The sequence below is a fragment of the Akebia trifoliata genome, chromosome 13, assembly GCF_017979445.1.
Source record: "Akebia trifoliata isolate Shusen 1 chromosome 13, ASM1797944v1, whole genome shotgun sequence".
Lineage (NCBI taxonomy): Eukaryota > Viridiplantae > Streptophyta > Magnoliopsida > Ranunculales > Lardizabalaceae > Akebia > Akebia trifoliata.
The window spans coordinates 29330821-29358298 of NC_141387.1; the positions used below are offsets into that span (position 1 = coordinate 29330821).

The 27478-nt window shown below is 36.2% G+C and overlaps 2 protein-coding genes across 2 annotated transcripts; one reads left to right on the forward strand and one right to left on the reverse strand.

Annotated features, from left to right (window-relative positions):
* Positions 1–833: 833 nt before the first annotated feature.
* LOC147388231 (uncharacterized) lies at positions 834–2170 on the forward strand. The gene has a single exon (XM_086420830.1). It carries the CDS (start codon positions 983–985, stop codon positions 1943–1945), a length of 963 nt encoding a protein of 320 aa, XP_086276956.1. The 5' UTR covers positions 834–982; the 3' UTR covers positions 1946–2170.
* A 7533-nt stretch (positions 2171–9703) lies between these two features.
* Positions 9704–27253, reverse strand: SDRB (short-chain dehydrogenase-reductase B). The gene is made up of 5 exons (XM_086420834.1): positions 27005–27253; positions 14572–14731; positions 12406–12578; positions 11983–12205; positions 9704–10155 (listed from the first exon to the last, which is right to left on the reverse strand). Exons 1-5 carry the CDS (start codon positions 27188–27190, stop codon positions 10001–10003), a joined length of 897 nt encoding a protein of 298 aa, XP_086276960.1. The 5' UTR covers positions 27191–27253; the 3' UTR covers positions 9704–10000.
* Positions 27254–27478: the final 225 nt, after the last annotated feature.

Genomic DNA, 27478 nt, shown 5'->3' on the forward strand with positions numbered 1-27478 from the left:
CAAATAGGATTTTTAATGTTTTAATTAAAATACATAACTGTTTTAAATTTAAATATTTATTATCTAAATAAATATGATTTTATGATTAAACATATTCTAATCTATCTTATTTTATTAAAAAAATTATATATATAAAATATGATTTTATGATTAAATATATTCTAATCTATCTTATATGTGTGAATAAATAATTATAAATAAAGTTAAATGATTTATATCACTTGAGACAAGTTGAGTTGTTCGAGACAACTCGGTCTCATCCATGAATGAGTAGGGTTTAAAATTACTCGGGCTTGGGTCAGATCTGAGTATATCCATATACAGATACAGATTCAAATCCAAATCCGACTTGAGTCTTATTAATTAAAATCATATCTGAAACTCACTAAACTTTTATCTAGATTCGATTCGATCAAATTACTTGATTCAGGTCACATAATTTGAAATCGTTCAATATTTTTTTTTATTATATTTCATATTTAATGGTTATTCTATTCTATTCTATTTTATCATTATGATTCTTTCATCTTATAAGAATTCTTCTTATATTAAAATAATATGAGAAAATATCTTATAAAACATAAAAATATAATTTTCAAAGTAATATATCATTCAGATCTAAGTAGATATATGGATGAATTTTTATCTGACCTGCATCCAACACTGGTCAAGAGACATCATCAACCCATATCCAACACATTTTCTTATTGGGATATAATCCAAGGAATCAGACTTACTAAATTCGGATTAGGGTCACTCGGAGATAAAAATCGACCCATTTCATGCCCCAACATGGCCGTGAAGAAGGCAATACCTTGAAACCAAAGAAATTATTTTGTTTTTCAGCTGAACATGAGCGCGTGTATTTAATGCGCGTCGTATCGATAATATTTCACTGCTCGCCTCTCCTGAGTCCTGAGTGTCCTCTTACCTAATCCCAAATTCCCAATCTCTCTCTCTCTCTTTCTCTACTGTATCACCAATGGATCTAGCACAAGAAGAGTTCCAATTCCTTACCATAACAGACATTCTCAAAGAATCAATCAGAATCCCCAAAGCATCAACCAAAACTTTCTCCCTCATAACCCTAACCCTAATATTCCCACTCTCTTTTGCAATCTTAGCTCATTCCCTCTTCACTCACCCAATTCTCACCCAACTTCAAGACCAATCTGTTTCAAACCCTAAAACCCATCACGAATGGACTCTTCTCTTTCTCTTCCAATTCTCCTACTTAATCTTCCTCTTTGCCTTCTCTCTCCTCTCCACAGCTGCTGTAGTCTTCACTGTTGCCTCTCTCTACACCTCCAAACCAGTTTCCTTCACGTCCACCATCTCCGCCATACCCAGAGTCTTCAAACGCCTCTTCATTACTTATCTTTACGTTTCTCTTCTCATGATCGCTTACAATATCGTCTTTATCACTTGTCTTGTAGGCCTCATCGTAGCCATCGATACCCATAATCCAATTCTCCTTTTTTTCTCTCTCATTGCAATCTTCGTTCTCTTCCTCGTCGTCCATGTTTATATTACTGCTCTTTGGCATTTAGCGAGTGTGATTTCGGTTCTTGAACCAATTTACGGGTTGGCAGCCATGAAGAAGAGTAGGGAATTGTTGAAAGGGAAGACTCGGTTGGCGGTTGGGATCGTTTTCGTGTATTTGTCAATTTGTGGGGTGATTGGGAGTTTGTTTGGGACGATTGTGGTTCATGGTGGGGAGGATAATGGAGTTGTAGTTAGGGTTTTGGTTGGTGGGGTTTTGGTTGGGCTTTTGGTGCTTGTGAATTTGATTGGGTTGTTGGTGCAAAGTGTGTTTTATTATATGTGTAAGAGTTATCATCATCAAGAGATTGATAAGAGTGCTTTGTATGATCATCTTGGTGGGTATCTTGGAGAATATGTGCCTCTCAAGAGTAGTATTCAGATGGAGAATATGGAGATCTGAAGGAAGAAGAAGAAGATCACTGAAATGGTAAAAACATCCTCTTGTATGGTCAATACTCAATATTTGTTTCCTAATGGACATATTGTTGTTTGTGTTGTTGTTTTTTTCTTTTGTGGGTAGTTATCTCTGTGTTTCTTTAATAAAGATGGAGCATGGATACTGGATAATGTGAAGGTTAATGAGAATGCATGCCAATAGAAGTTAGTTCTTTGGTTATTTTAAGAATTGGAGATGAGAGCATGTGATATTAAAATGAACATATTGTTATTTATTGTTGTTTTTTTCTTTTGTGGGTAGTTTTCTCTGTTTTTCTTCAATATAGATGGAGCAATCCTTTTCTTCTTTCTTTGCATTTTTTTTTTATTGAAAGGAAACTTGTGGTTGAATCCACATTTGGTGAATGCTGGAAATGTGAAGATCAATGAGAATGCATACCAGTGGAAGCTAGTTTTTAAGAATTGGAGAAGAGAACATGAGATATACAAATGGGTTTATTTGTTGTGTAGCTTAGCTTGCTCTCTAGTTTCAGGGCCTATTCTGTAATGGATACATAATTTTGTTTTAGAGATTTAGGCAGGGAATTTGTTGATTGGAATGTTTAAGTTTGTTAAACAATAAAGTCATTAACTAGAAAGCTGATTGAGATGACTTAGCCATGCTCAAGGGAAGGTCCTCTTGACGTCCTTGAATTCTAATAAAATTAATATTAATCAACAAAAAAATTAAAATTTTAAGGTCGGTCACTAACTACTCAATTAATGAAATTGCAATATGTTTGTCCTAAAAGAGTGGGAGGAAGATGAAAAGGAGTGGGAGGAAGATGAAGGACTTGGATTGAGGTAATGAGAGTGAATGCAAACATACTTAATGAACAAAAGACAGCTGGTTTAGTCATGTACAATGAAGGAAACTAACTGCTCCAATTATAAAGGATGAACTTAGAAGTTGAAGGTTCTAAGTGATACTGAGGTAATGAGAGCGGATACGAATACACATGAATAAACAAAAGACATTACTTTGGACAACATTGATGTGTGAAAAGATTTGCTCTTTCGATTCGAAATTTTTGGGGATAAGGCTTGATGATGATAATGGCCATTAGAGTATTAAACCGAGTTGGTGGTTTGTGGATTAGATTTTGGTGGTTTAAAGATATGTGTTGGTTGGTTTCTTTAATTGACATATGTAAAGGACGACTACACACATATGTTAAGTATATTATTTTTGGCTCTCTGTGATTGTATACTTGGGTAGATGTTTATGGTGGTTATTTTGTGAATAAGGAACCAATTTTAATACTTACAAAACCCCTTGCCTCGACACCCAATCAACTTCAAACACGTGGAGTTGATCATTGAAAAATTAAGTAAACCTCTTTACTGTCAAGTTTTCCTTGAAATCCCATTAGCCATCCGTTATCAGAATCGTTCGTTCAAAGCTCAAATTTGAGTGACCTCCCATCACCTAAAATCAATAGAACCCCTTGCAACCATTTCAAAATTCTCTCTAAAATAAAGAGACCATGAAAACCTCCATTCTCTGAATTGTTCGAGGCTTCGAGCAACCAGTACGAGCTTATCGTCATTCAAAGCCTCTAAAGCTTTAGGGTAACTTATTCTTCCCCCTTGAAGAAATTGGTTTGAATCGATTTTTGTTTATGGTTTTTGATATAATAGTAAAATGTGGTGGATTCAGCAGCAAAATGACAATAATAATTAATTATAATAAACAAACAATCATCATCGATTTGTTAAACCTGCTGGTTGGAACCCAGTCGGCTGCTTCTCTAGGCCTTTCCACAGCTCGGATACTTCACTGTTTCTTTCAAGAGTATCCTACATTCACTGCTTATGCTTGTTAGACCTACTTATACTTTGGGTCCGTCAGGGCTGAAGCTGAATATGATTATGTACCCTCCACCTGTAAGGTTGTCACCCCCTTTTGGGGATCTGAAGGAAGAAGAAGAAGAAGTAGATACTGAAATGGTAAAAACATCCCCTTGTATGGTCAATAATTGTTTTGTAATGGACATATTGTTGCTTCTTTTTTTGTTTTTTCTTTTGTGGGTAGTTGTCTCTGATTTTCTTCAATAAAGATAGAGCAATCCTTTTCTTCTTTCTTTGCAAATTTTTTTTTTCTGATTGAAAGGAAACTTGTGTTTGAATCCACATTTGGTGAATGCTGGAAATGTGAAGATCAATGAGAATGCATACCAGTGGAGGTTAGTTTTTATGAATTAGAGATGAGAACATGAGATATACAAATGGGTTTATTTGTTGTGTAGCTTAGCTTACTCTCTAGTTTCAGGGCCTATTTTGTAATGGATACATAATTTTGTTTTAGAGGTTTAGGCAGGGAATTTGTAGATTGGAATGTATAAGTTTGTTAAACAATAAAGTCATTAACTAGAAAGCTGATTGAGATGGCTTAGCCAAGTTCAAGGGACGTCCTCTTGACCTCCTTCAATTCTAATAAAATTTATATTAATCAACAAAAAAAATAAAATTGGAAGGTCACTAACTGCTCAATTAATGTAATTGCAATATGTTTGTCCTAAAAGAGTGGGAGGAAGATGAAGGGCTTGGATTGAGGTAATGAGAGTGAATGCAAACATACTTAATGAATAAAAGACAGCTGGTTTAGTCATGTTCAATGAAGGAAAATAACTGGTCCAATTATAGAGGATGAACTTTGAAGTTCTAAGTGATACTGAGGTAATAAGAGCGGATACAAACACGTGAATTAATAAAAGACACGACTTTGGACAACATTGATGTGTGAAAAGATTTGCTCTTTTGATTTGAAATTTTTGGGGATAAAGCTTGATGATGATAATGGTTTAGAGTATTAAACCAAGTTGGTGGTTTGTGGATTAGATTTTGGTTGTTTAAAGATATGTGTTGGTTGGTTTCTTTAATTGACATATGTAAAGGACGACTACACACATAAGTTGAGTATATTATTTTTGGCTCTCTGTGATTGTATACTTGGGTAAATGTTTATTGTGGTTATTTTGTGAATAAGGAACCAATTTTAGTACTTACAAAACCCCTTGCCTCGACACCCAATCATCTTCAGACACGTGGAGTTGATCATTGAAAAATTAAGTAAACCGCTTTACTGTCAAGATTTCCTTGAAATCCCATTAACTATCCGTTATCAGAATCGTTCATTCTAAGCTCGAATTTGAGTGACCTCCTATCACCTAAAATCAATAGAACCCCTTTCACCCATTTCAAAATTCTCTCTAAAATAAAGAGACCATGAAAACCTCCATTCTCTGAATTGTTCGAGGCTTCGAGCAACCAGTACGAGCTTATCCTCATTCAAAGCCTCTAAAGCTTTAGGGTAACTTATTCTTCCCCCTTGAAGAAATTGGTTTGAATCGATTTATGTTTATGGTTTTTGATATAATAGTAAAATGTGGTGGATTCAGCAGCAAAATGACTATAATAATAATTATAATAAACATACGATCATCATCAATTTGTTAAACCTGCTGGTTGGAACCCAGTCGGTTGCTTCTCTAGGCCTTTCCACAGCTCGGATACTTCACTGTTTCTTTCGAGAGTGTCCTACATTCACCGCCTATGCTTGTTAGGCCTACTCATACTTTGGGTCCATCAGGGCTGAAGCTGAATATGATTACGTACCCTCCACCTGTAAAGTCGTCACCCCCTTTTGGAGATCTGAAGGAAGAAGAAGAAGTAGATACTGAAATGGTAAAAACATCCCCTTGTATGGTCAATAATAGTTTTGTAATGGACATATTGTTACTCTTTTTTTTCTTTTTTCTTTTGCGGGTAGTTGTCTCTGTGTATCTTCAATAAAATAAGGATGGAACAACCCTTTTCTCCTTTCTTTGAATATTCCTTTTTTTTTTATTGAAAGTAAACTTGTGTTTGAATCCACCTGTGATGAATGCTGGGAAATGTGAAGATTAATGAGAATGCATACCAGTAGAGGTTAGTTCTTCAGTTAATTTTTGTTTTTATTTTTATTTTTATTTTTATTGTAGAGATTTGAGGCATGGAGTTTGTTGATTGATTGATTGTATTGTTGTAAGTTTTGTTAAACAATAGTCATAAACCTAGGAAAGTCAATTGAGATGGCTTAGTCACGTGCAACAGAGGCCACTAACCGCTCAATTAGAAAGAATGGACTTGCAAGTTATAGCTCTAATTCTAAAAGAGATCATAGAAAATGAAGGACAAGTTGAATTGAAGTATATGGACACACTTAATGAACATAAGGTAACTGGATTAGTCACGCAAAGGCAAATAACTGCTCCCACTAGAAAGAATGAACTTAAGTTTTTTTTTTTTTTTTTTTAATTTTATTGTAGAGATTTGAAGCATGGAGTTTGTTGATTGGTTGATTGTACTGTTGTAAGTTTTGTTAAACAATAGTCATAAACCTAGGAAAGTCAATTGAGATGGATTAGTCATGTGCAACAGAGGCCACTAACTGCTCAATTAGAAAGAATGGACTTGCAAGTTATAGATCATAGAAAATGAAGGACAAGTTGAATTGAAGTATATGGACACAATGAACATAAGGTAACTGGATTAGTCACGCAAAGGCAAATAACTGCTCCCATTAGAAAGAATGAACTTAATTTTTTTTTTTTTTTTTTGGATAGGTATACGGCAATATGCTAATAAAGAAGAACGCGGCAGTCGAGATGACCAACCACAAATACAAGGACATAAAACTTAAAAACAAAAGAAAACTTTACAAGGAGCATAGAGCCTCCCATCTAAAAACAAAAGAATGAACTTACAAGTTGAAGGTTCTAAAGAACGACTTTTCATAAAAAAAACAATAGTTTCTAAAAGAGCAAGAGGAAAACTGAGGACATAGATTGAGGCAATGAGAGTGGATATGAACTCACGTGAATTAACAAAAGACATGGCTTTGTACAAAATCGATGGGAAAATAAGATTTGCTCTTTCAATTCCGAATTTTCGAGATAAGGTTTTGATGATGATGATCAGAGTATTAAACTGAATTGGTTGGTTTCTTCTAATGACATGTAAAGGATGAATACACATATGCTGAGTATATTATTTTTGGCTTTCTCCAATTTTATACTTGTGTAGATGTTTATTGTGTGTATTTTATGAATCAGGAAACAATTTAGCATTTACAAAAACCCTTTTCTCCACACCCAATCATCTTCCAACTCATGGAGTGGATCATTGAAAAATTAAGTAAACCTCTTTACTGTCAAGTTTTCCCTAAATCCCATTAAATATCCATTCTCACAATCGTTCCTTCGAAGCTCAAATTTGAGTTACCTTCTATTACCTAAAATCAATAGAACCCATTTCAAAACTCACTCTAAAATAAAGAGACCATCTAAACCTCCATTCTCTGAATTGTTCCATCAACTAATACAAGCTTATACCTCATTCAAATCCACTCTACTCTATTGAAGCTTATGCTGAACCTTTTAATAGTAAAATTATTGGTAGCCCTGTGGGAGCATCATCCCCTTTCCCTTTTAGTGAAGCTCTCCCTTTGTTCCAGGTATTTTATCATATCTTTCCTTGTAAATAATTTGTCCCTACTTGAACCAACCATATCCGTCAGGTAAATCCACTGAAGACAATGTGTGCGTGCACATGTGTCTGTCAGCGAAATGCACTGAAAAAATGTAATGTGTTTTAAATAGCGTGTGTGTGTGTGTGTGTGTGTGCGCGTGTGCATGTGTGTGTGTGTGTGTGTGCGCGCGTGTGCATGTGTGTGTGTGTGTGTGCGCGCGTGTGTGTGTGTGTGAAGGTTGCTGGTTGGAGCCTATTCAGATGCTTCACTATTTCTTTCAGGATATTGCAGGGCCTGCTCAGCCGAGTCCTATGTTCACGTAATGCCTTGTTTATACTTTTGTTCCATCAGGGCCGAAGCTAAATATGACTATGCTCCACATATAGTCTTCACTCATTTTGGGGGTTCTGAGCGTAATAGTTTGTGATGCACGTAGCAGGGGTGCTTCATTTCAGTGACATATTTATCTTAACATGGTAATTACAACAGTGGGACTCAAAAAAGTCTCTGATAGCTCAAATATAAACAAGAGGGTCTTTTATAAATTTATATAGTGGATCGAATTCAAATAAGTCAGCCATAAGAATATTTGTCTGTCCATAAAGAAAATTACATAATTATCAACAAAAAAAAAAGTTACATTAATAGAATTATAAGCCTAAACATAATATAATTGAGCTTCAATTATTTGTAATGCAGTAGATGATTTTGTATTAATAAACGAGGTTATAGAGGAGTCAAGAACTATGGACATAATTGTTGAAGGCTGAGGATTTTAGGATGAATAGAACCTGGACCGAGTATGTAAAGTATAAATTTAATACTGACACCTATGAGGATAGTGGTTCAGTAAATATTGAGGAATATATTGCATATAGAATCAGGGTTGGATTGTTCAAGTGAAGGTACACGTTTAGAATACTATGTGACTGATGAATGTCCAATCAAATGAAAAGAAAAAATTTCTAAGATAATAATAAGACCGATTTTTCAAAAAACGGACAGTCCACGATTTTTCAACTTGTAAACATGGGTTAGAAGTTTTGGAATGGGCTGATTTTTGGTGAGGATGATTTTCTCACCGTAGAGATCATCCTCACAAAAAATCAGCCCATTCCAAAACTTCTAACTCATGTTTTGAAAAATGTTTTGCCAAAAAGTTGGCCTTTGAACGTGACCCATTATAAATTCATTAATGAGAAGAAAGAGTACAATAGAGATTTACAAGACGGTCGAGGTGACCAATTCAAAAAGCTCCTAACAATCTTTCAAAGTTTCCCACCTTAAGACAGTCTTCATAGAATATCCCTTTCAAGTCAGGGTCCGATTTACGTATAAAAAATTAAAAAATAAAAAATAAATTCCAAAATATTCAGGGTAATCTTATTAAAGTTTGGGGTCACTCTTCTAAAGATTCACTCATTCCTTAACAATTAAATCCCCCAACAGAAGGCAAAAGGAAGAAATTTTCGCAAAATGTTCAATTTCCTCCAGAAACAAAATAAATCTCAACTTTGAAAAAGAGTAGAATTCTGAAGAATCCAAGAAATCCTAATAAGACCAAAGAAATGACTCCTAAGAGTGGTCATAGTCAGAGGACGGGGAATTTAAAATTTTTGCACTCTCGAATTTTGTTGATAGTGGAAAGAAAGGAATAAATCCGTTTGAAGTCATCAAGAAACCTTCACAGGATTGGTTTTATCAGACTAGAGCTTATTGTTTCTTTGGAGTGAGGTCTTCACAGGATTGGTTTTATCAGACTAGAGCTTATTGTTTCTTTGGAGTGAGGTGTTCATGGAATTTAAGATGTCATTTTTGATTATTTTGTAGGGAGATGGTGTCGGGTATGTGATTTTTGTAGCTTTTTCTATTTTGGCTGGTCATCTCGAGTACCTTATTATATTTCCGTTTTTTGTTTTTTTAAAATTTAAGTTTTCTTATAAAATAAGAATCTCATTTATCAAGAGTGCGTTATCTGCAAATAATATACTCCAAAGAACCTCCATTTGATTGTAAATATTACCTCATCTATAACCAAACGATTAGATGTAGAATGAAAGTTAACTTGGAGGTAAATTTGGACCTTATAAAACCCTCCTTTTTTGCTTTTTGATGATATGGACTTCCATATAATAATTCCTTGTAAAGGGTTACTTCCAGTTTCTGCTTGAACCAATCTCATCCATCAAGTGAATACACTAGAGAAAAAGAGAACTACAATACAATGGTGATTTTATTTATCTTGAGTGAGAGAACCAGACCAGACCAGAAAGGGTGAAAGGACAGATTCATGTGAACACCAGTTAAAAAGTACAGAACAGAGAAATTTATGTCTATAATAAAATTACAGCAAATATGGCAAAGTTTTTATATAATTCTTTCCCCCAACTTCTGATCAGAGGAAAAAAAGAGATTGATAAATAATCTTATTCTGAAGCTTCTGAATAACTGATTCATCATTCCCCTTACAGTAAAAAGGTTGGAATGATCTTTTATTCTGAAGTGGTATTACAGCTTGCTGGTTGGAACCCCAACAGGGGTTTCTCGGGACCTCCGTTCCACAGCTCGAGATACTTCCCTCACCATTTCTTTCGGCATATAGCGTGGCCGGCTCAGCCAAAGTCCTCCATCAACAATTAGCGTCGTTCCATTGATGTATTTACCTTAATACATTTTAACAAACAAATGAGAGATAGCCATAAGAATAACAGGTCAGACTGCAGCATAGATAGATTGGCAAATAAGAATATAAGCCGAAACAACTCCTGATTGACTCAATGTTAGTAAGCTTAGTTAACCATACGTACTTCACCTAATATCAGGTAATATCGTCATAAATTGATGCCACCCAGATATGTTTGCAAGTGAGTTTCTCTTCAACATTGTAGCCAGTTTTACAATGGGAATAAGCGACATTGTTAAACTATCTAGTCAATCAAATAAGCACGCACTCTTGGATTGAAGAGGGTCTAAACTAACTGTAGACACCCCAATTTGAACGGGCCCCTACTCAAAAGGGCCCAAAATTACACATTTTTCAATAAAAAGTGCCAACGGGCCTCAAAAGCCCAAAACAATATGGAAAATATTAATATGAACCCATAGATCAAGCAAATGAGATTTGGTTTCATAAGCAATTCTATCATCAAGGAAGCATAAGACTGAAGTAGATTAGATCAGATTTCAAGTAGTTTTGGAGTAAATATAAAAATAAAAGAATAGATGGGAATTTGGTAATGCAGTGAGAACTTACAATCCACAGAATCAATCACAATTACGCAGTTTTAACTCATCCCACTATACGTAAAACTACACTAACCAACTGTGGTTCTGTATCCTTTATTTCACTCCTATGTAATTTGATTAATAAAAAAATGATGATTTATACCCACAGTGGCCCAGTTATTTCCAATATCATCTTTTGGATGCTACCTCGAGATCTGCCAATGAAGATTATCTTGGGGAACTTGCACATTGCATTTGGCAATCGGTGTTTAGTAAAATCTGAGGAATTAGGAAGCATCGAATGCATGACAGTGATCAAACTGCCTTTGACATATTGTTGGTTTTACTTTTCTGTGTCGAGTAGTGAATGAAAATCTCAATTTCAAGAAGATATGTTAGTGGCTATTTCAATATGTTGGCATTGTCGGTGTTGGACGCAGATAAGACACGAATCCCTCCAAGTCCTTTGGATACATTTTTCCCCCGAACCTTAGGAATGGACTCCAAACCTTCTCATCTAACCCTCTGAACCAGCTTCGAGCCTTCCCAGTTCATCTCAAGGCGGTTTTGAATAGAGTCCAACTAGCCTTACTAAGTGTACTTGGGCTCACCTTGTCACATCAAAAAACATGATCCGATGCTTTGAAAAAAAATATTTAATTTTCACTGTTGAATTTTAATTTTAAATTTTGGAGTTAGAGGGGCTGCCGTGTTGGATTGATAATGTGGTAATCCATTGAGCAAAACAACCCTTAGTAAGGCTTAAAATCTTTACTAAGGAAAATGTTTCTCGTTTTGAATGTATCTATTTTCCAAGCAACCAGTGAAGGCATGATGGATAGACCCAAAAAGAGAGAGAGAGAAGGAACAAGTGCATGATCAGTTCTTGTTGAGCTATTAAATTTGCTGCTATAACTAAATATAGATAAGAGCTATCTGCGCTCATAACAACACACATGACTTTTTTGCTCTATCACCTCACATTTCCAATAAAGCAAACATTTATATTTCTGAATGTGTGTGTAATGATCTAAAGCTTTGATGACAATGATGGTGATCTGTATTGACCTTTTTTTTAGGATGGATGTAGCATTACATAAAAAAACATAAATATACATTTATAAAAAGAAAATAGAGATACATGTGCATATAAACAAACTATCCGATGGAGAAAAATGAAAAAGAAATATCAATTAGATGTAGAGATAAATTTCTACTTATTAAAAACAAATGAAATTAGCAGTAGAGAGAATACGGTTACAAACCTGCATCCGATGCTAGGTAGAGAGCAGCCATGGCAATATCCCATTTCTCCCCAATCTTATACAGAGGCATGTAGTCTTCAGCTTTGATCTTTGCCTCCTCAGGTGCAAGTTTAGAAAGGCCAGGTGTTCCTTCAATAGGCCCTGGTGCTATCCCATTGACTCTGATATCGTAATCCGTGCCCCACTCTAGTGCCAAGGACCTAGTAATGCTGTCAACAGCTGCCTGTTGGAAAGTGAATCAATCTAATGGGGGAAGAAGAAAGAACTTCTATTGCCACACCAACTTTTGCTACCCCCCAAGATGTGTCCTAATTCTTTGGTGATTTACATATGAATTGGGGTGGCATTAGCAAAAGTTGGTGTGGCAATACGATCTCTAAACAAATTGAACATCGTTACAACTGATGGACTTTGTTGACAAACCTTGGCAGCTGATACATGGATTTGATACCAAGATGCTGTATAATGCAGCGTCGCACTTATGTTCAAAATTGTTCCACCACTACTAGATGGGTCCCTCCCCGGTGCTCCTTTCTTAAGATGCTTTAGTGCTTCATGGCACATTGTGAATGTGCCTACAGAATCAATATCAAGAACTGCAACAATAGATTAGACAAAAAATAAAACATTTAGTTCACAACCTATTGGAGCTTAGACTATCAGCTGAAAAAGCATTCTTGTGAGACATGTCCTTCCATGGTCTAGAAGCTCCTAAAGCAGCTTCTTAGTAATCCATACTCAAGTCGAATGGGCCAAAACTTGATTCACATTGAAACTCAAGTGACTTGTCAATTGACTTGAAAAGTCAATTGGTCGATTAACAAGAATTGAGTTAAAACTTCTTTTTTTCTTTTTCTTTTTCTTTTTCTTTTTCTTTTACTTCTTTTTTTCTTTGTAAGGTCCAGGGCAATTGAGTTACTAATCTTCTACCTCGTTCATTTTTTTTCAATGGGTAAGCTGGACTTGAACCCACGACCTCAAAGTTGATTTGCAATGTGTCAAACCAACTAAGCTATCGATCTAAGCTCATACTTCGTTCATTTTCAATTCAGAAAGTTTTTTTTTCTTCTTTTTTTCCTGATTTGATAGATTTAAGTGTGAAGGCAGGATTTTGATCCTAGGCCCGTGGTATTACCACATAGACTTTTACCACCCCACCAAGTTGTTTTAAGTTTAATTTGACATTAAGTTCTCTTCAATTTGGGAGAAGTTTAGAGATTCATTAGCAACAGATTAGAAAATGACACATAATGGTACAGCTATAGCACTCCTAACTAATTATATCACAGTCAACAACCATTGGAAATAGCATTTGTAAGATTAATAGCATTCTGCACATATTGAGGCAACCATCTGAAGAACTAAAATATGAGGTACAATTTATTTAAAGATAATATTATTCAAATAAATAAAGTTTAATAATAGCATTTATTTTGATTCTGCCTGTATAAAGCGAAATTAAAGTAAATTTCTTTTTTTGGGTTTTTCCAAACCTTAAAAATAAAAAATATAAGAAGTAAATATTGAGTCAATACATCCTAGATCTGCAATCTAATGCATTTACACATTTGTAACATTAATGTAGCATAATCGTATGAAATGATAGGGGACAAAGAATTTTACCCATGTATAACTCCCAAATAGGCAACTCGAGGACCAATTGATCATGTTTCAACCCACTAAAAGTAATTATTTACTGAAAAAATCCTTAATGGAGTGGTATTTTCACCTAGGAACACCCAAAAGCAAGCAAATGTGGAAAGCAATTTGTGATAAGAACACTTCGGTTTTAAAGTTTCAAAACTAAATAGTGGAATTCGTTTAACTATTACAGGGTACACCAAGTCATAAATGAACAAAATTTGAAAAAATCTGGCCAATGATGAGGGCCAGTTACAAATTCTTTATAAACCTCCAGGGCCATTTTCTCCACACATTCATGTGGCTTGAGAGGTTAAAAGGCATTAGATCCACATCTGCAATATTTTCCACCTATTCTTTTGAGTAATTTAAAATTTAGTATTTAAGCTTATTTGAATTGACTCAACTCAGCAAACTTCTGCGATGAATTGAACCTTCATCGTCCTAGACACACTGACTTATATAACTTATACAAGAACATAAATCTCAACTTAGCTGGTTGGATCAAGCAATTGAATTAACTACAGACAATGCAGGATTTGCGTTTAGTTGTTACAGAACTAGAGTTTGCCTGTGCCTACGACACGGGCATCCTCTTTGCGGTTAAGGGGTAAAAGAGAGAAAAAATAAAGTTTGAGGGTATTATTGGAAAAGTGGGGAGAAGAGGAAAGGCAATAATTTTGGAGGGGTATTATTGAAAAAGAGGGAAGAAGAGGAAATATACTAAGTTGGGGGGGGGGGTCATGGAAAGGGGTAAAAGAGAAAGGGTAATAAAGTTGGAAGAGTATTCTTAGAAAGTAATTGAAAAGTAAAGAGAATAAAGTATAGTTCTACTCGAGAGTCATTAGGGGATAAAGGGAGTGGGGTCCATCGTTGTGTTTTATGATATAGATTTTGAAGACCATGATTTTGATCAACAGTTGCAAATGCAAACATTAAGAGCAGAACCTGTTCGAAACCCATTAGGGGTTAAGTCCTCCGCAGGCACAAGAAAATTGCCGGCTGCAGCATTCACAAGGATATCAAGATGGCCAAAATGCTTAATAGTTGATTCCAGAACTCTTATAGCATCTTCTTTCTTGCGAACATCTCCCTCAAGTCCAATAGCCTGAAACGTGTATAGAAAATGGAAGGAAAAGTGGTCATGTACTGAAGAGCACATATAAAGTAAATCCATTCTGTTAACTGCTAAGATATTATTTTAAACTTCAACAGAGTACTGAGAACATATTTCAAATTTTTATGCTGTAAAATCTTATCAGCTATATTAGATAATTAAGCATGAGTGAGAAGCATCGTTGCAGAAGTGCCACATCAATTACAAGATGCAGTTACTTATGCGCCAAGCATTTTTATGTAGAAGTTTTGCCTTACGACGATTATATTCATAATTTACAGATAAGAATCCACATATAAGAATTCAAAATCACATGTCACTACTCAGGGAAATAATAAAAGTTTGGTCATATGGCAATGATAGATGAACAATTCACCTAGATTGTGAAAGTGCCAGCTTGCTAAGTTGGTTGAAGTCTGTGAGTGCTAATACCACGAACTAGGTTCAAAACCTGCCTTCTACTAATTACTAACCACTAATAGCTTGCTTATCCAAAAAACAAAAAAACAAAAAACCTAGATTGTGTGAATGGTGATTTGCGAATGTCAAGTACAAAACATAGGTGATTGCTTAGTTTCACAAGCTTGCTTAACCAGCCATTCACTCCAAGGATTAATGTTTTTTTTTATAAGAAAAATTTTTATTGATGAGAGGACAAGGAACTCCTTGAAAGAAAGGAACAAACAGACCACAAAAACAACAAGCAAGACACAATCACTCCCTAATTACATAATCCCATCTAAACATAAAATCTTAAAAGAAGAAGCCCCTAAACTCCTTAAATTGCTTGCACCAAAAGAAGAGTAAACTAACAATGTTAAAAAGAAGTTCTTGCATGTTACTTTCAATGCCATCAAAGGTGCGCATATTCCTCTCTTTCCACAAACCCCAACAAATAGCAAAAGACATTAGCTTCCAATGAATCTTCAACCTACTAGAGAAGAATGGGAATTCCCAACCAAAAAGAAGAGAAACAAACGAACCAGGAAAACACCAAGAGACCTTAAATAAAGAGAGAAAGTATGACTAGACAAGAAAGGCCACCTCACAGTGAATAAGAACGTGGTCCACAGCTCACCATGGACTCTACACATATAACAAAAGTCAACCAAGTAAAGCCCTTTACGTCTACGAAGGTCAACCGCGGGGAGTCTATTAAAAGCTGCTAACCACATGAAAAAAGAAACCTTAGAAGGAATCTTAGATGCCCAAATAATGGAGTAAGGGAAACACATCTCTTGGTAACCTTCAAGAAGCAAGTAGAAAGAACTGACCAAAAAACGACCATCCACACAAGGTTTTCAAATCCAACGATCCACCCTATCCAACGAAGGACCCGTCAAGGATAACAAGTCAATGATAGAGATTGCAACCTCAATTTTCCTATCATTCAATCTTCTTCTAAGGCCAAGATCCCACGACTCACCCTTCTCATTAGGAATCAAAAACGCAGAGACAGACATTCTTTTCCTCATGGATAAGGAATAAAGACCAGGGAACAAGACCTGTAAGGGAGTATAACTGCACTAATGATCTTCCCAAAAACGAATACGATCTCCTCTACCCACTTCAAACCAAATGTACTCACCCAAAAAAAGCCTCATCTTAGAGATACCTCTGCACATGCCACACCCATAAGGAAGTCTACTCAACCTAGCCTCCCAACCAAAAGGATCCTCCCCGAACTTAGCTGTTATCAATTTCCTCAAAAATTCCTCTTTTTCAACTCTGAAGAATTTTAGGGGAAGAAAAATATTATTCTTATTTTGAACAAATAGCAGATTACAAAATAAATTGAGAGCTCTGCCTAGAAAATTTCAACAACCTAACAAATTAGAGCAAAAGAATCTTAACCAACATAACAACCTTTCCCTAAATATCTGATCACTAACTTAACCAAATATAACAACCTATCGCTAAATATCCGATCACTAACTTCATATTTTATTATCATAAAAAACAAAACAGAAAGACTTATTTTCAGTACTCCCCCTCAAGTTGGAGCATAGATGTCTATCATGCCCAACTTGCTGATTAGATGCTCAAAATTAAGTCGAGGAAGTCCCTTTGTCAAAATATCAACAGTTTTTTGAGTTGTAGGAACAAATGGCAAACAAATGATGCCAGCTTCAAGCTTTTCTTTTATGAAGTGTCGGTCAATCTCCACATGCTTAGTTCGATCATGCTGAACAAGATTATGGGCAATGCTAATTGCAGCCTTATTACCATAGTACAGTTTCATTGGATACTCTGCCTCCTTCTATAGCTCCTCTAAGATTCGCATTAACCACAATAGTTTACATATTCCATGTGTCATTGCTCTAAACTCAACTTCAGCACTGCTTTGAACCACTACATTTTACTTTTAGCTTCTCCAAGTCACTAAATTTCCCCATAGGAACGTGTAATGTCCAAAAATTGATCTTCTATCTGTGACAGATCCCAACCCAATCCGCATCTATAAAAACTCTATATTCTTTTGCTCACTTTTACCAAAGAAAAGTCCTTTCCCAGGTGTGTTCTTCAAGTACCTGAGAAATTTGTAGACTGCTTCAAGATGTTTCTCATAAGGGGCATGCATAAATTGACTTACCACACTGACTGTAAAAGTAATGTCAAGACGTGCATGAGATAAGTAAATCAGTTTACCTACCAATTTTTGGTATCAAGTAATATCCACTCGAGTTCCTTCACCCTTTTCCCACAGTTTTACATTTGGATCCATAAGTGTGTCAGCAGGTCGGCAGCCACTCATCCTTGTCTCTTCCAAAAGGTCTAAAATGTATTTCCGTTGTGACACAACAATCCCCCTTTTTGAACGAGCCACCTCCATAACGAGGAAGTATCTTAGTGAGCCCAAGTCTTTTATTTCAAATTCTAACACCAAGCAAGTCTTCAATATGTTCATCTCTGTCAAGTCATCTCCTGTAAGAATGATATCATCGGTGTACACTATCAATACTACTACCTTCCCTTCGACTAAAAACTTCATGAACATGGTATGATCAATTTGACCGTATGAGTATCCTTGCTTCTTCACAGAATGAGTGAACTTATCAAACCAGGCTCTTGGAGACTGTTTGAGCCCGTATAAGGACTTCTTCAATCTACACACTTTCGAACCAAATTTGTTTTCAAAACCTGAAGGAGAATCCATATATACCTCTTCTTCTAAGTTGCCGTTGAGAAAATAATTTTTAACGTCCAACTGTTGTAACAGCCAATTTAGATTTGCAACAATTAAAAGAAGTACTCTTATTGTATTCAACTTTGCCACAGGTGTAAAAGTTTCAGAGTAGTCTATGCCATAGGTCTAAATGAAACCTTTGGCAACAAGTCGAGTTTTGTATCTCTGTAGCGAGCCATCAAAGCTGTACTTGACTGTAAACACATCCAACAGTTGTCTTCCCCTTTGGTAAGGTTATTACATCCCAGGTCTTGTTCTTCTCCAATGCACTCATCTCCTAAAAAACAGTTTTCTTTCATTCAAGAACAATTAGACCATCCTGAACATTTTTGGGAATTTCTACACTAGAGAGTTGTGAAGTGAATACAGCAAACGAAGGAGACAAACGCTCATATGACACAAAATTTGACAAAGGATGTTAGTACAGGACCCACTACCTTTCTTGTTGGCAATTAGAACATTAAGATCATGATGACACAGAAGGATCAGATTTTGAGGTATTTTTATTTGACTTACAAATCTTCAGATAATCTATTCTCAGGTTGGAGTCCTAGCCTTGTGGCAAAGTTGAGTCATCATTTCTTCACATCCAGGTCTTCCTTGAGTAAACCATCACCTCTTTACCTGAATTCTTATCAGTATTTTGATCATTTTCTGGCATATTAGTAAACTGTCCCTCACTTTCAGATCATGAAATACCTAGTTCCAGACTCAGTTGTGGACTTGGTTGTGACTGTCCAATATTTCCTAGACTTGGAATATCACCTTCTAAGAATGGTCGTGAGTCATTAGAGGTCTGCACCATCTTTTCTCCATCACTTGTGCCCTAATCCAAACCTATATTCTCCTAACCACCCATGCCCTAGTTTAACCTGTCATTGCCTAATTCCTCATCTTCTAACACCTCTACACTGTCCTTGCCTAATTGCTCTCTGTCTAGCATCTCCAAAAAACTCATAGGATCCGAATCTTCACATGGTTTCTCCCCCTAAAGATGTGCATTATGAAAAAAGGATTTTGTTTCAAAAAAGGTCACATCCACTGTAACATGCATTTTTTTTAGATGGTTCCAAGCACTTATGCACCTTTTGTGTAATACCCAACAAAGACACACTTCCTATCCCTTGGATCAAATTTTCCATGATTATGCTTATGAATGTGGACAAATGCAGTGCAACCGAAAGCTTTCAAAGGTAAATTAGAGGAAATCCGTGATGTGGGAAATAATTTTTTGAAAACGTCAAATGGAGTTCAAAATTTTAGAACTCTTGTGGGCATCCTATTAATTAAGTTGCTGTCAAAATTGCCTCTCCCCACAAGTATTTAGGGGCCTCGGTTGAAAATAATAAAGATCCAGCAACCTCTAAAAGAAGTTTGCTTTTTCTTTCAGCCACTCCATTCTGTTGTGGCATATCATTGTAGGAGCTTTAATGCACAATACCATTTTCAAGAAAATATCTCCCTAGGACTTGACTAAAAAATTCTCTCCCATTATTATCACTTCTGAAAACCTTAATTTTTTCCTGAAATTGTGTTTGAATCAACTTGTGAAAATCTTTGAAAACCTTTTCTACTTTCGATTTGTCCTTTAACAAATATACCCAACAAATTCTCTTGTGATCCTCAATGAATGTAACAAACAATCTCTTTCCAAAAATTGTACTAACCCTAGACGGCCACCAAATGTCACTATGAATAATAGAAAAGGGTTCAGTGGGTTTGTAGGGTTGCAATGGAAATGATACACGGTGATGTTTTCATAATTCACAAATTTCACATTGAAATAAAGATGGGTCTTTATTCTTAAACAGACTTGGAAACAAGTATTTCAAATACTGAAAATTAGGATGACCTAATCTAAAATGCCATAGCATTATTTTATTGTCAAGAGAAATAGACATTGATTCAAAACAAGTATGTTGATATTGGTTTCTCAATTCTGTCTCATCTTTGAAGAAATAGAGTCCTCCACTTTGCCTGGCATTGTCAATCGTCCTCCCTGATTTCAAATCCTGAAATTCACAATGAGATGGAAGAAAGTAAGCACGACAATTTTGATCTTGTGTTATTTTACTAATAGACAAAAGATTGGATGATAAGTTAGAAACATGAAGAACATTGTGAAGGGTTAGTGAGGGAGAAATGACTATTGACCCTTTTTCCTGCAATAGTCAAAAGAGATCCAACGACTTTTTTGATTTTTTGATCCCCTGCACAAGGACTATAGGATGAAAACAATTTTGATGAACCTGTCATGTGATCTGTTGCACCAGAACCTATGATCCATGGGTAGTTGGAATTGACACTAGCAAGTGCAATGGAATAAGAATTACCTTTTTGAGCCAATGAACAAGAAGGGAACTTTTTTGGACTGGAGAAGTTGACACGGTTGCTCTATTTGTTCCTCAGTGAAAGGAAGTGTTTCTGAAGAGATTTTTGACCCTTGATCATCATTGTTGACCTGGAATGCACATCCTTCATTGCTGGATTTTTCTTCCAATTATGTGGCTTGCCGTGTATCTTCCAGCAGGTCTCCCTCATATGTCAGGGCCGCTTGCAATGATCACACCACAATTTTTCTGACCGTATATTATTCCTCTTATCACCATCATGTTCAAAGCCTTTAGAGGCCAGTGCATAACCTTCAAGCTCGATTGTGACCTTCGGATCAGCATCCCTAAGCATCACCTTCCGTCGAGCTTCTTCTTGCCTAACTTCTGAGAGCACTTCTCGGATATTTGGCAGAAGTTTTCTACCAAGAATCCGCCCCCTGACTTCGTCCAATTCCTTGTTGAGCCCAGCAAGAAAGACATATACTCTATCATTCTCCTTTCTCTTCATGTGTCTTGCACTGTCATTAGGGCATTCCCAATGGTCATCATAACACAAGTCCAATTCTTGCCAAAACGTCATCATCTCCTTGTAATACACCGTCACATCTCGATCTCCTTACTTTGATTGTCACAACTTGGTCTTCAATTTAAAAATCTGAGGCAAAATTTTCAAATTCGAGTATGTTTCTCAGATCGCATCCCAGACATCTTTGGCTGTTGGGAGGAGCATAAATGGCTTTCCAAGGGAAAACTCTATAGAGTTGATTAACCAAGTCATAATCATGGAGTTTTCGGACCTCCATGTCTTGAATTTGGGGTCTTGTTTTGCTGGTTTTGTCAGTTCGCCAGTGAGATAGCCAAGTTTGCCTTTGCCACCAATCACCAGTTTCACCAATTGAGCCCACTCTAAATAATTCTTGCCATTGAATCTGTGAACAGGGAGCTTGAATTTTCAGAATTTTTGAATGAGATAGCAGGGCTAAGTTGCGTTTCCTCCGTCGTTTCTTTGGTGGCGTCACTGGATTTGGTGGCACCAGTCATCGCCATCTTGGCCATCAAAAAACCCTAGCTGAGAGCCGTAGCTCTGATACCATGAAGAATTTTAGGGGAAGAAACATATGATTCTTATTTTGAACAAATAACAGATTACAAAATAAATAGTGAGCTCTGCCTAGAAAGTCTCAACAACCTAACAAATTAGAGCAACAGAATCTGAACCAACATAACAACCTATCCCTAAATATCCGATCACTAATTTAACCAACATAACAACCTATCCCTATATATCCGATCACTAACTTAAAATTTTATTATCATAAAAAACAAAACAGAAAGACTTATTTTTCAACAAACTCCAAAGCACCAAACCCACTTCCCCAACAAAGCTTTATTGACAGATTTAAACCTCATAATCCCAAGGCCACCCAACTTTCTAGACCGGCACACTAATTTCCAATTCACCAGATGAAACTTACAATTATCACGCCTATCATTCCAAAGAAAATCCCTCACCAATTTTTCTAGTTGATTTTCAATCTTGCTAGACATAATGAAAAGCGATAAAAAGTGAATTGGAATACTAGAAAGAAAGCTCTTGATCAACATCAATTTCCCCCCTTTTGAGAGATACTTTGATTTTCACAACCCTAGTCTCCCCCTAACCCTTTCCACAATCATCTGCCAAGGCGCAACATATTTTTACGCAACACCCAAGGAAGACCCAAAGAAGAGCACGGCAACGAATCAACATGACAACCTAAGAAATCTGCCCAAACCTCGATATCAAGAACATCACCAATAGCATAGATTTTGCTCTTCCTCAAATTGATAGGGAGACCAAATACTGCCTCAAACCAACAGAAGAACCCTCGAAGAAAGTACACCTGGCTAGGAGAAGCATCCAAAAAAACAAGCATGTCATCAGCAAACTGTGGATGAGTAACTTGAGGCCCAATGTCAAATACCCCAAACCCAGATGGGGACCCAACGCGATGGCTCGAAGAAACATCCTACCCAAAGATTCAACCACGATATTAATCAGAAGCAAGGAAAGAGGATCACCTTGTCTTAAGTCTTAACCCTCTAGTGCTTCTAAAATAACCAGCCAGGCTACCATTGACCAAGATGAAGAAAGTGGAAGAAGACTCATTTTCTCATCCAAGCAATCCACTTCCCGCCAAACCCCAAGCAATGCAAAAAATAAAAGAGAAAGTTCCAATTGACATGATCATAGGCTTTTTCAATATCCACTTTACACATCAGACCTGACTTCCCCAAATTCCACCTAGAATCAATGCACTCATTGGCAACCAACACTCCATCCAAGATTTGTCTCCCTTGTAATGAAGGCCCCCTGCTCCTTACCAATGACCTTAGGGATGACCACTTTAAGCCTCAAAGCAAGGATCTTCGCCAAAACCTTATACCCAGAAGAAACCAAACTGAAGAGTTTATGCAAGAACCTACCACAACACCAAAGGTAGTTGATTCCATATGCAGAAGCAAGAGGCTTAGGACCGACGTGCAGCATAGCAAAGAATAATGCAAGTGGAGTTAAGTTAGGTAATAGGAGCAAACATTTCCTGATAATGGATTCCATATATCTAAGCAAAGACCCTGGCAACAAGATATGATGAAGCACTTTATATCTCCATAAGGTTTATATTTCACAATGTCAATGCATTTTCAACCAACCACTTCATCCCAAAGTGGTAACACAGTTAGATCTTGTGTGTTCTTCTCAAATGCCTTCAACTCATCAACCACAACCTACCTCAACTTAGAGTGAGATAAAGGCGCAATAAAAACAAGTTTCCTTCCAGGACAATCAAAATCATGTACAGGATCAAATTTAGGAAGATTACCTTCTAGGGTGCTTTTTTGAGGGGAGATCAATGGAGGACTGAGGCAAGTTGAAGGGGCTACATCAAGTCGCTACTTACAGGCATAAGTCTTTGAATTTTTTGGTTGGGCAGTAATTGACGAGCAGGTATTGGATGCAAAAATTCTAAGAATTAGTGCTAGCCTCCACGGATCTTTCTCTTAACAGTGTTGATCGACGGGTATTGGAAAAGTAGTCGAGATGGGAGCTTCACGGTTACGTCTTTCTATTCTCTTCTTGAAGGTAACCAAGAGTCTTGCTTTCCTTCCTCAGTTGTCTGGTGTCCTTTTATGCCGACCAAAGTTTCCTTCTTCATTTGGTTAGCAGCTTTGAATAAAATCCACACGATTAATCTTCTAAGATGTAAGGGCCTTATCCTGGTTGACTATTGTTTCTTGTGTGAAATGAGTGGGGAGTCAGTGGATCATCTTCTTCTTGTGGGTTAGCTTTCGGGGCATGATCTTTGTTTCTATCATTGTTTAAGGTTTCTTGGTACCATCTGCATTCTTTTATCGCTCTTTTAGTGGCTTGAAAAAATACTTCCCTTTCTGGAAGGTTGAAGGCTCTTTGGAAACTCACGCCCTTTGCAATTTGTTGGAGGTTGTGGAAGGAGAGAAATGGGCGCACGTTTGATGGGAAAGAAAGCTCATGACAAGAGCTCACTTTCAACATTCTCGGTTTGTTGTTCTTTTGGTGTAAGCAGTTTAAGGATTCTTTTTGAAGATTTCTTGTTTAGGTGGGATCTTGTTTGTAGCGAAGGATAATTGTTTGTACTTTTTGGAAGACTTCTTGTCCTCCCATCAATAAAATTTAACTTATAAAAAATAAATCATAAAAAGCAAATGTTCAAAAAAAACAAAAAAAGGAAGTCTAAGAAGGCACGGTCAATAAACAGAAAAAGGAGTATTCTCAAAGAAAGTAATGTTCATGGTAACAAATTTTCTTCTAGTAAAAGGATGATAGCAATTGTAACATTTCAAAGTGGGTGGAGGCCTAATGAAAACATAATAGATAGCCTTGGGACCCAACTTATCCAAAGGACCTAAAATATGATGAATTAAACACAACCAAATCACTTGGGAGCATAACCACCAAGTTAGGGTTTGGGAATAAGTCAGCAAGGGGGGAATTCAAAAAATTTGGATCAAAGGGGAAATAAGAAAATATCAGGAAAAAAATGGGCTAGGGTTAGAGTTGTGTAACTGTTCCTACCAAGTTATGTTCTCATGTTATATCAAATTCCATATTAAATTACTATAATAAATCACTAAATCTCACATTAATATCATCCATAAATCCACAAAAACTAACCACATGTCCATAACCATTCAAGGTTAATATTGCTCAAAATATAAAAAGATAATCATGACTCCAAGTAGAATTCACCAAAGATCATCAGATTCAGTAAATTGGTCACCAATCACCATCATCTTATCAATGTCATCTCCCCTAACTAATGCATCATATGGGATTGGATATAGGAAGGCTGAAATTTTATCCAGGTATGAAATATTTAATGAAATAATAACGATTTTTTCAATAATTTGTAATATTTGGTGACTATACTTGGGACGAATAATGAACAAACATAATTGATTAGAAAAGATGTAAGAATAGCTTTGAACCACAACCATTTAAGGACCTTCATTTCCATGAGAAAAAATTAGAAACCTCACTAAATTACTCATCCCAATCCCGAATATAGCAGGGTAAAGTTATACTGGCAGACGATGTAAAAATCTAACACCCCCTAACATGAAATCTATGTCAAAATTTTCATTTTGTTCATGCCAAGGCGTTATCCAAAAGCAATGCGCTACAGCAAAGCCCAGTTACACTGGGAAGCAAGCAAGGGTTCGTAACTTAGTAATGGCGTCCTCTAGAAAGGATGTATCGTAATGATATCCGGTTTGTGGTGAAAAAGAAGCAAGGGTTCTCACATCAAATTAAATGAATGTGATTGGTCTCCCTACTTGGAACGTGGGGACTTTGACAAGGAAGGGAAGAACTTAGAGTTGGTGGAGACAATGAAAAGAAGAAAAATTAATATAGCTTGTTTGTAATACATAATATAGCTTGTGGACTTTTGCTATCTTTGTAAATCTAATGGGGAGTCAATTAACCACCTCCTCATTCATTGTGGGTGGGGGTGGGGATCATCATGTGTGGTCTTATTTTCTCTCGTTGTTCAACATCTCTTGGTATGCACCTTGCTCAGTCAGAGGGGTGTACAACTGTTGAAAGTCTTCAGATTTATCGGGAAAGGAGAGGATTCGAATTTTATTTCCTCGCCATTTGTTGGGGCTTATGGAAAGAAAGGAACGGGAGAGTTTTCCAAGGGAAGGAGCATTCTTTGTAGGAGATCATCCCCAGCATTGTAGGTTTGTTGTTTTACTGGTGTAAGCAATTACAAGATTTCAGGGGGATCTTGTGTGTAAAGAGTGACCAATCTTGTGGCTTTGGTTGTACTTTCCTTTTTCTTGTTTTGTAGTCTTTTTTTTATAAGTATGTTCTGTATTCTTTTGGCCTTTGCTTTTTGTATCTTCTTGGGGACTCCTTGTCCTCTTCTCGATAAATTTGTGGTTATCAAAAAATGTATGAAAAAGGAGAAAAAGCTAAGGAAATTGATGGATACAATCTCTAGAACACATGAAAAGTTCAAAATAGGAATGGTGTTAGTATAATAGTAGATAGAGATTTGAAAAATAAAGTTGTAGGTGTAAAGAGAATAGATAAATTGACTATTAGCTATAAACTAGTAATAGGGAAAGAAATCAGTAACATAATTAGTGCATATATACCCCAAATTTAAACTAAAGGTTGTTTTGAGAAGTAAGGATTTCATTAAAACAAGAGCAACCAAAACGAAGTTGAGCAACGGAGCTTGAGAAGATCTATCGAAAAAGCAAGAAGCAATAGAAAAACACCCTTGACCCAATAAGCAAAAAATACTCATTCTCACGCATGAGCAAAGACTCGCGTCAGAAAATGAAACCCTCAAATAACACACCCTTTGAATTCGTCTAGAATCCTAAACCAATGAAATAAATTTACTATGGAGATCATTTTTGGATTCCTTCATCAATCAATCAATCATTCATACTATCAGATAAAGAACAAAAAAATATGAAAAATAAATAGCATAATGATTTGTTTACGAGATTCATTGTGGAATCCTAAACCAATGAAATAAACTTACAATGGAGGTCATTTTTGGATTCCTTCATCAATCAATCAATCATACAATCAGATAAAGTACAAAAAAATATGGAAAATAAATAACGTAATGATTGTTTACGGGGTTCATTGTGGAATCCTAAACCAATGAAATAAATTTACTATGGAGACCATTTTTGGATTCCTTCATCAATCAATCAATCAATCAATCATACAATCAGATAAAGAACAAAAAAATATGGAAAATACATAACGTAATGATTTGTTTATGGTGTTCATTGCGGAATCCCCGGACTACATCCCCGAATTCCATGCGAGCCATTGCATTATAATCCAAAGAAAAGAGTTACATCTCCTCCTTCCTTTACAATGAATCATATTCCCTTTCAATAGATTAAAACAAATATATATATCATAAAAAGACCCTTCAAGAACTAAGGCAAATTAATTCAGAATTATCTAGAATAGTAACTCCCATATTCATGTCTACCCAAACAAGATTATGCCACGTGGCATTATAGATGAGTGTAATACAATCCCGGGATACGAGTCTATATGATCACCAAGTCAAACTCCCAATCATTCAAATACCTGCAACCCAAAAAACCCTAACATGCTTTTGCACCAAATGATTTTTTTTTTTTTTTGACGAATTGAAAAAATAAGAGATTGAGAGGGAAAATGACCTTAATTCCGTGAGATCGAAGATTAGAGACAGCAGAATCAAGGATGTGTTTGCGTCGGCCCATGATTGCAACAGAGGCTCCATGTTTGCCCAATTCTGTGGAAATCTCGAACCCTATTCCTGATCCTCCGCCTGTCAACAGAGCCACCTTTCCTTTCAGAATATCACTCTTGAAAGGAGACTCCATTAATGAATTTTCTTCAAACACCTTTGTAGCTCTTCTCTCTCTCTCTCTCTCTCTCTCTCTCCTTCCTCCGAAGCTGGAAAAAGCTGCCATTTGTACTTTTCTAGGATATTTGAGATAGCCCCCTGTATTTTCAAATTGACAAACATTCCCCTTGACGTTAGTATTTTCTTAAAGAATAATTGAAATGACCTCAATACCCTAATCTTCAAGTGATAACTAGAAATTCTTGATTTTTCTTCCCAATATTATAGTAACCTAGTTCGGATTCAGTGGGAGTTCAGTTTGGTT

Excerpts from the sequence above, each read along its gene's own strand:
- LOC147388231 (XM_086420830.1), top strand. The coding sequence starts at position 983 with ATGGATCTAGCACAAGAAGAGTTCCAATTCCTTACCATAACAGACATT.
- SDRB (XM_086420834.1), bottom strand. The coding sequence starts at position 27,190 with ATGGAGTCTCCTTTCAAGAGTGATATTCTGAAAGGAAAGGTGGCTCTG. Across the intron at positions 14,732-27,004 it reads TTCGATCTCACGGAATTAAG|GCTATTGGACTTGAGGGAGA; the intron begins GTCATTTTCCCT and ends TACACGTTTCAG. Across the intron at positions 10,156-11,982 it reads CTACCTAGCATCGGATGCAG|GTAAATACATCAATGGAACG; the intron begins GTTTGTAACCGT and ends AAATGTATTAAG.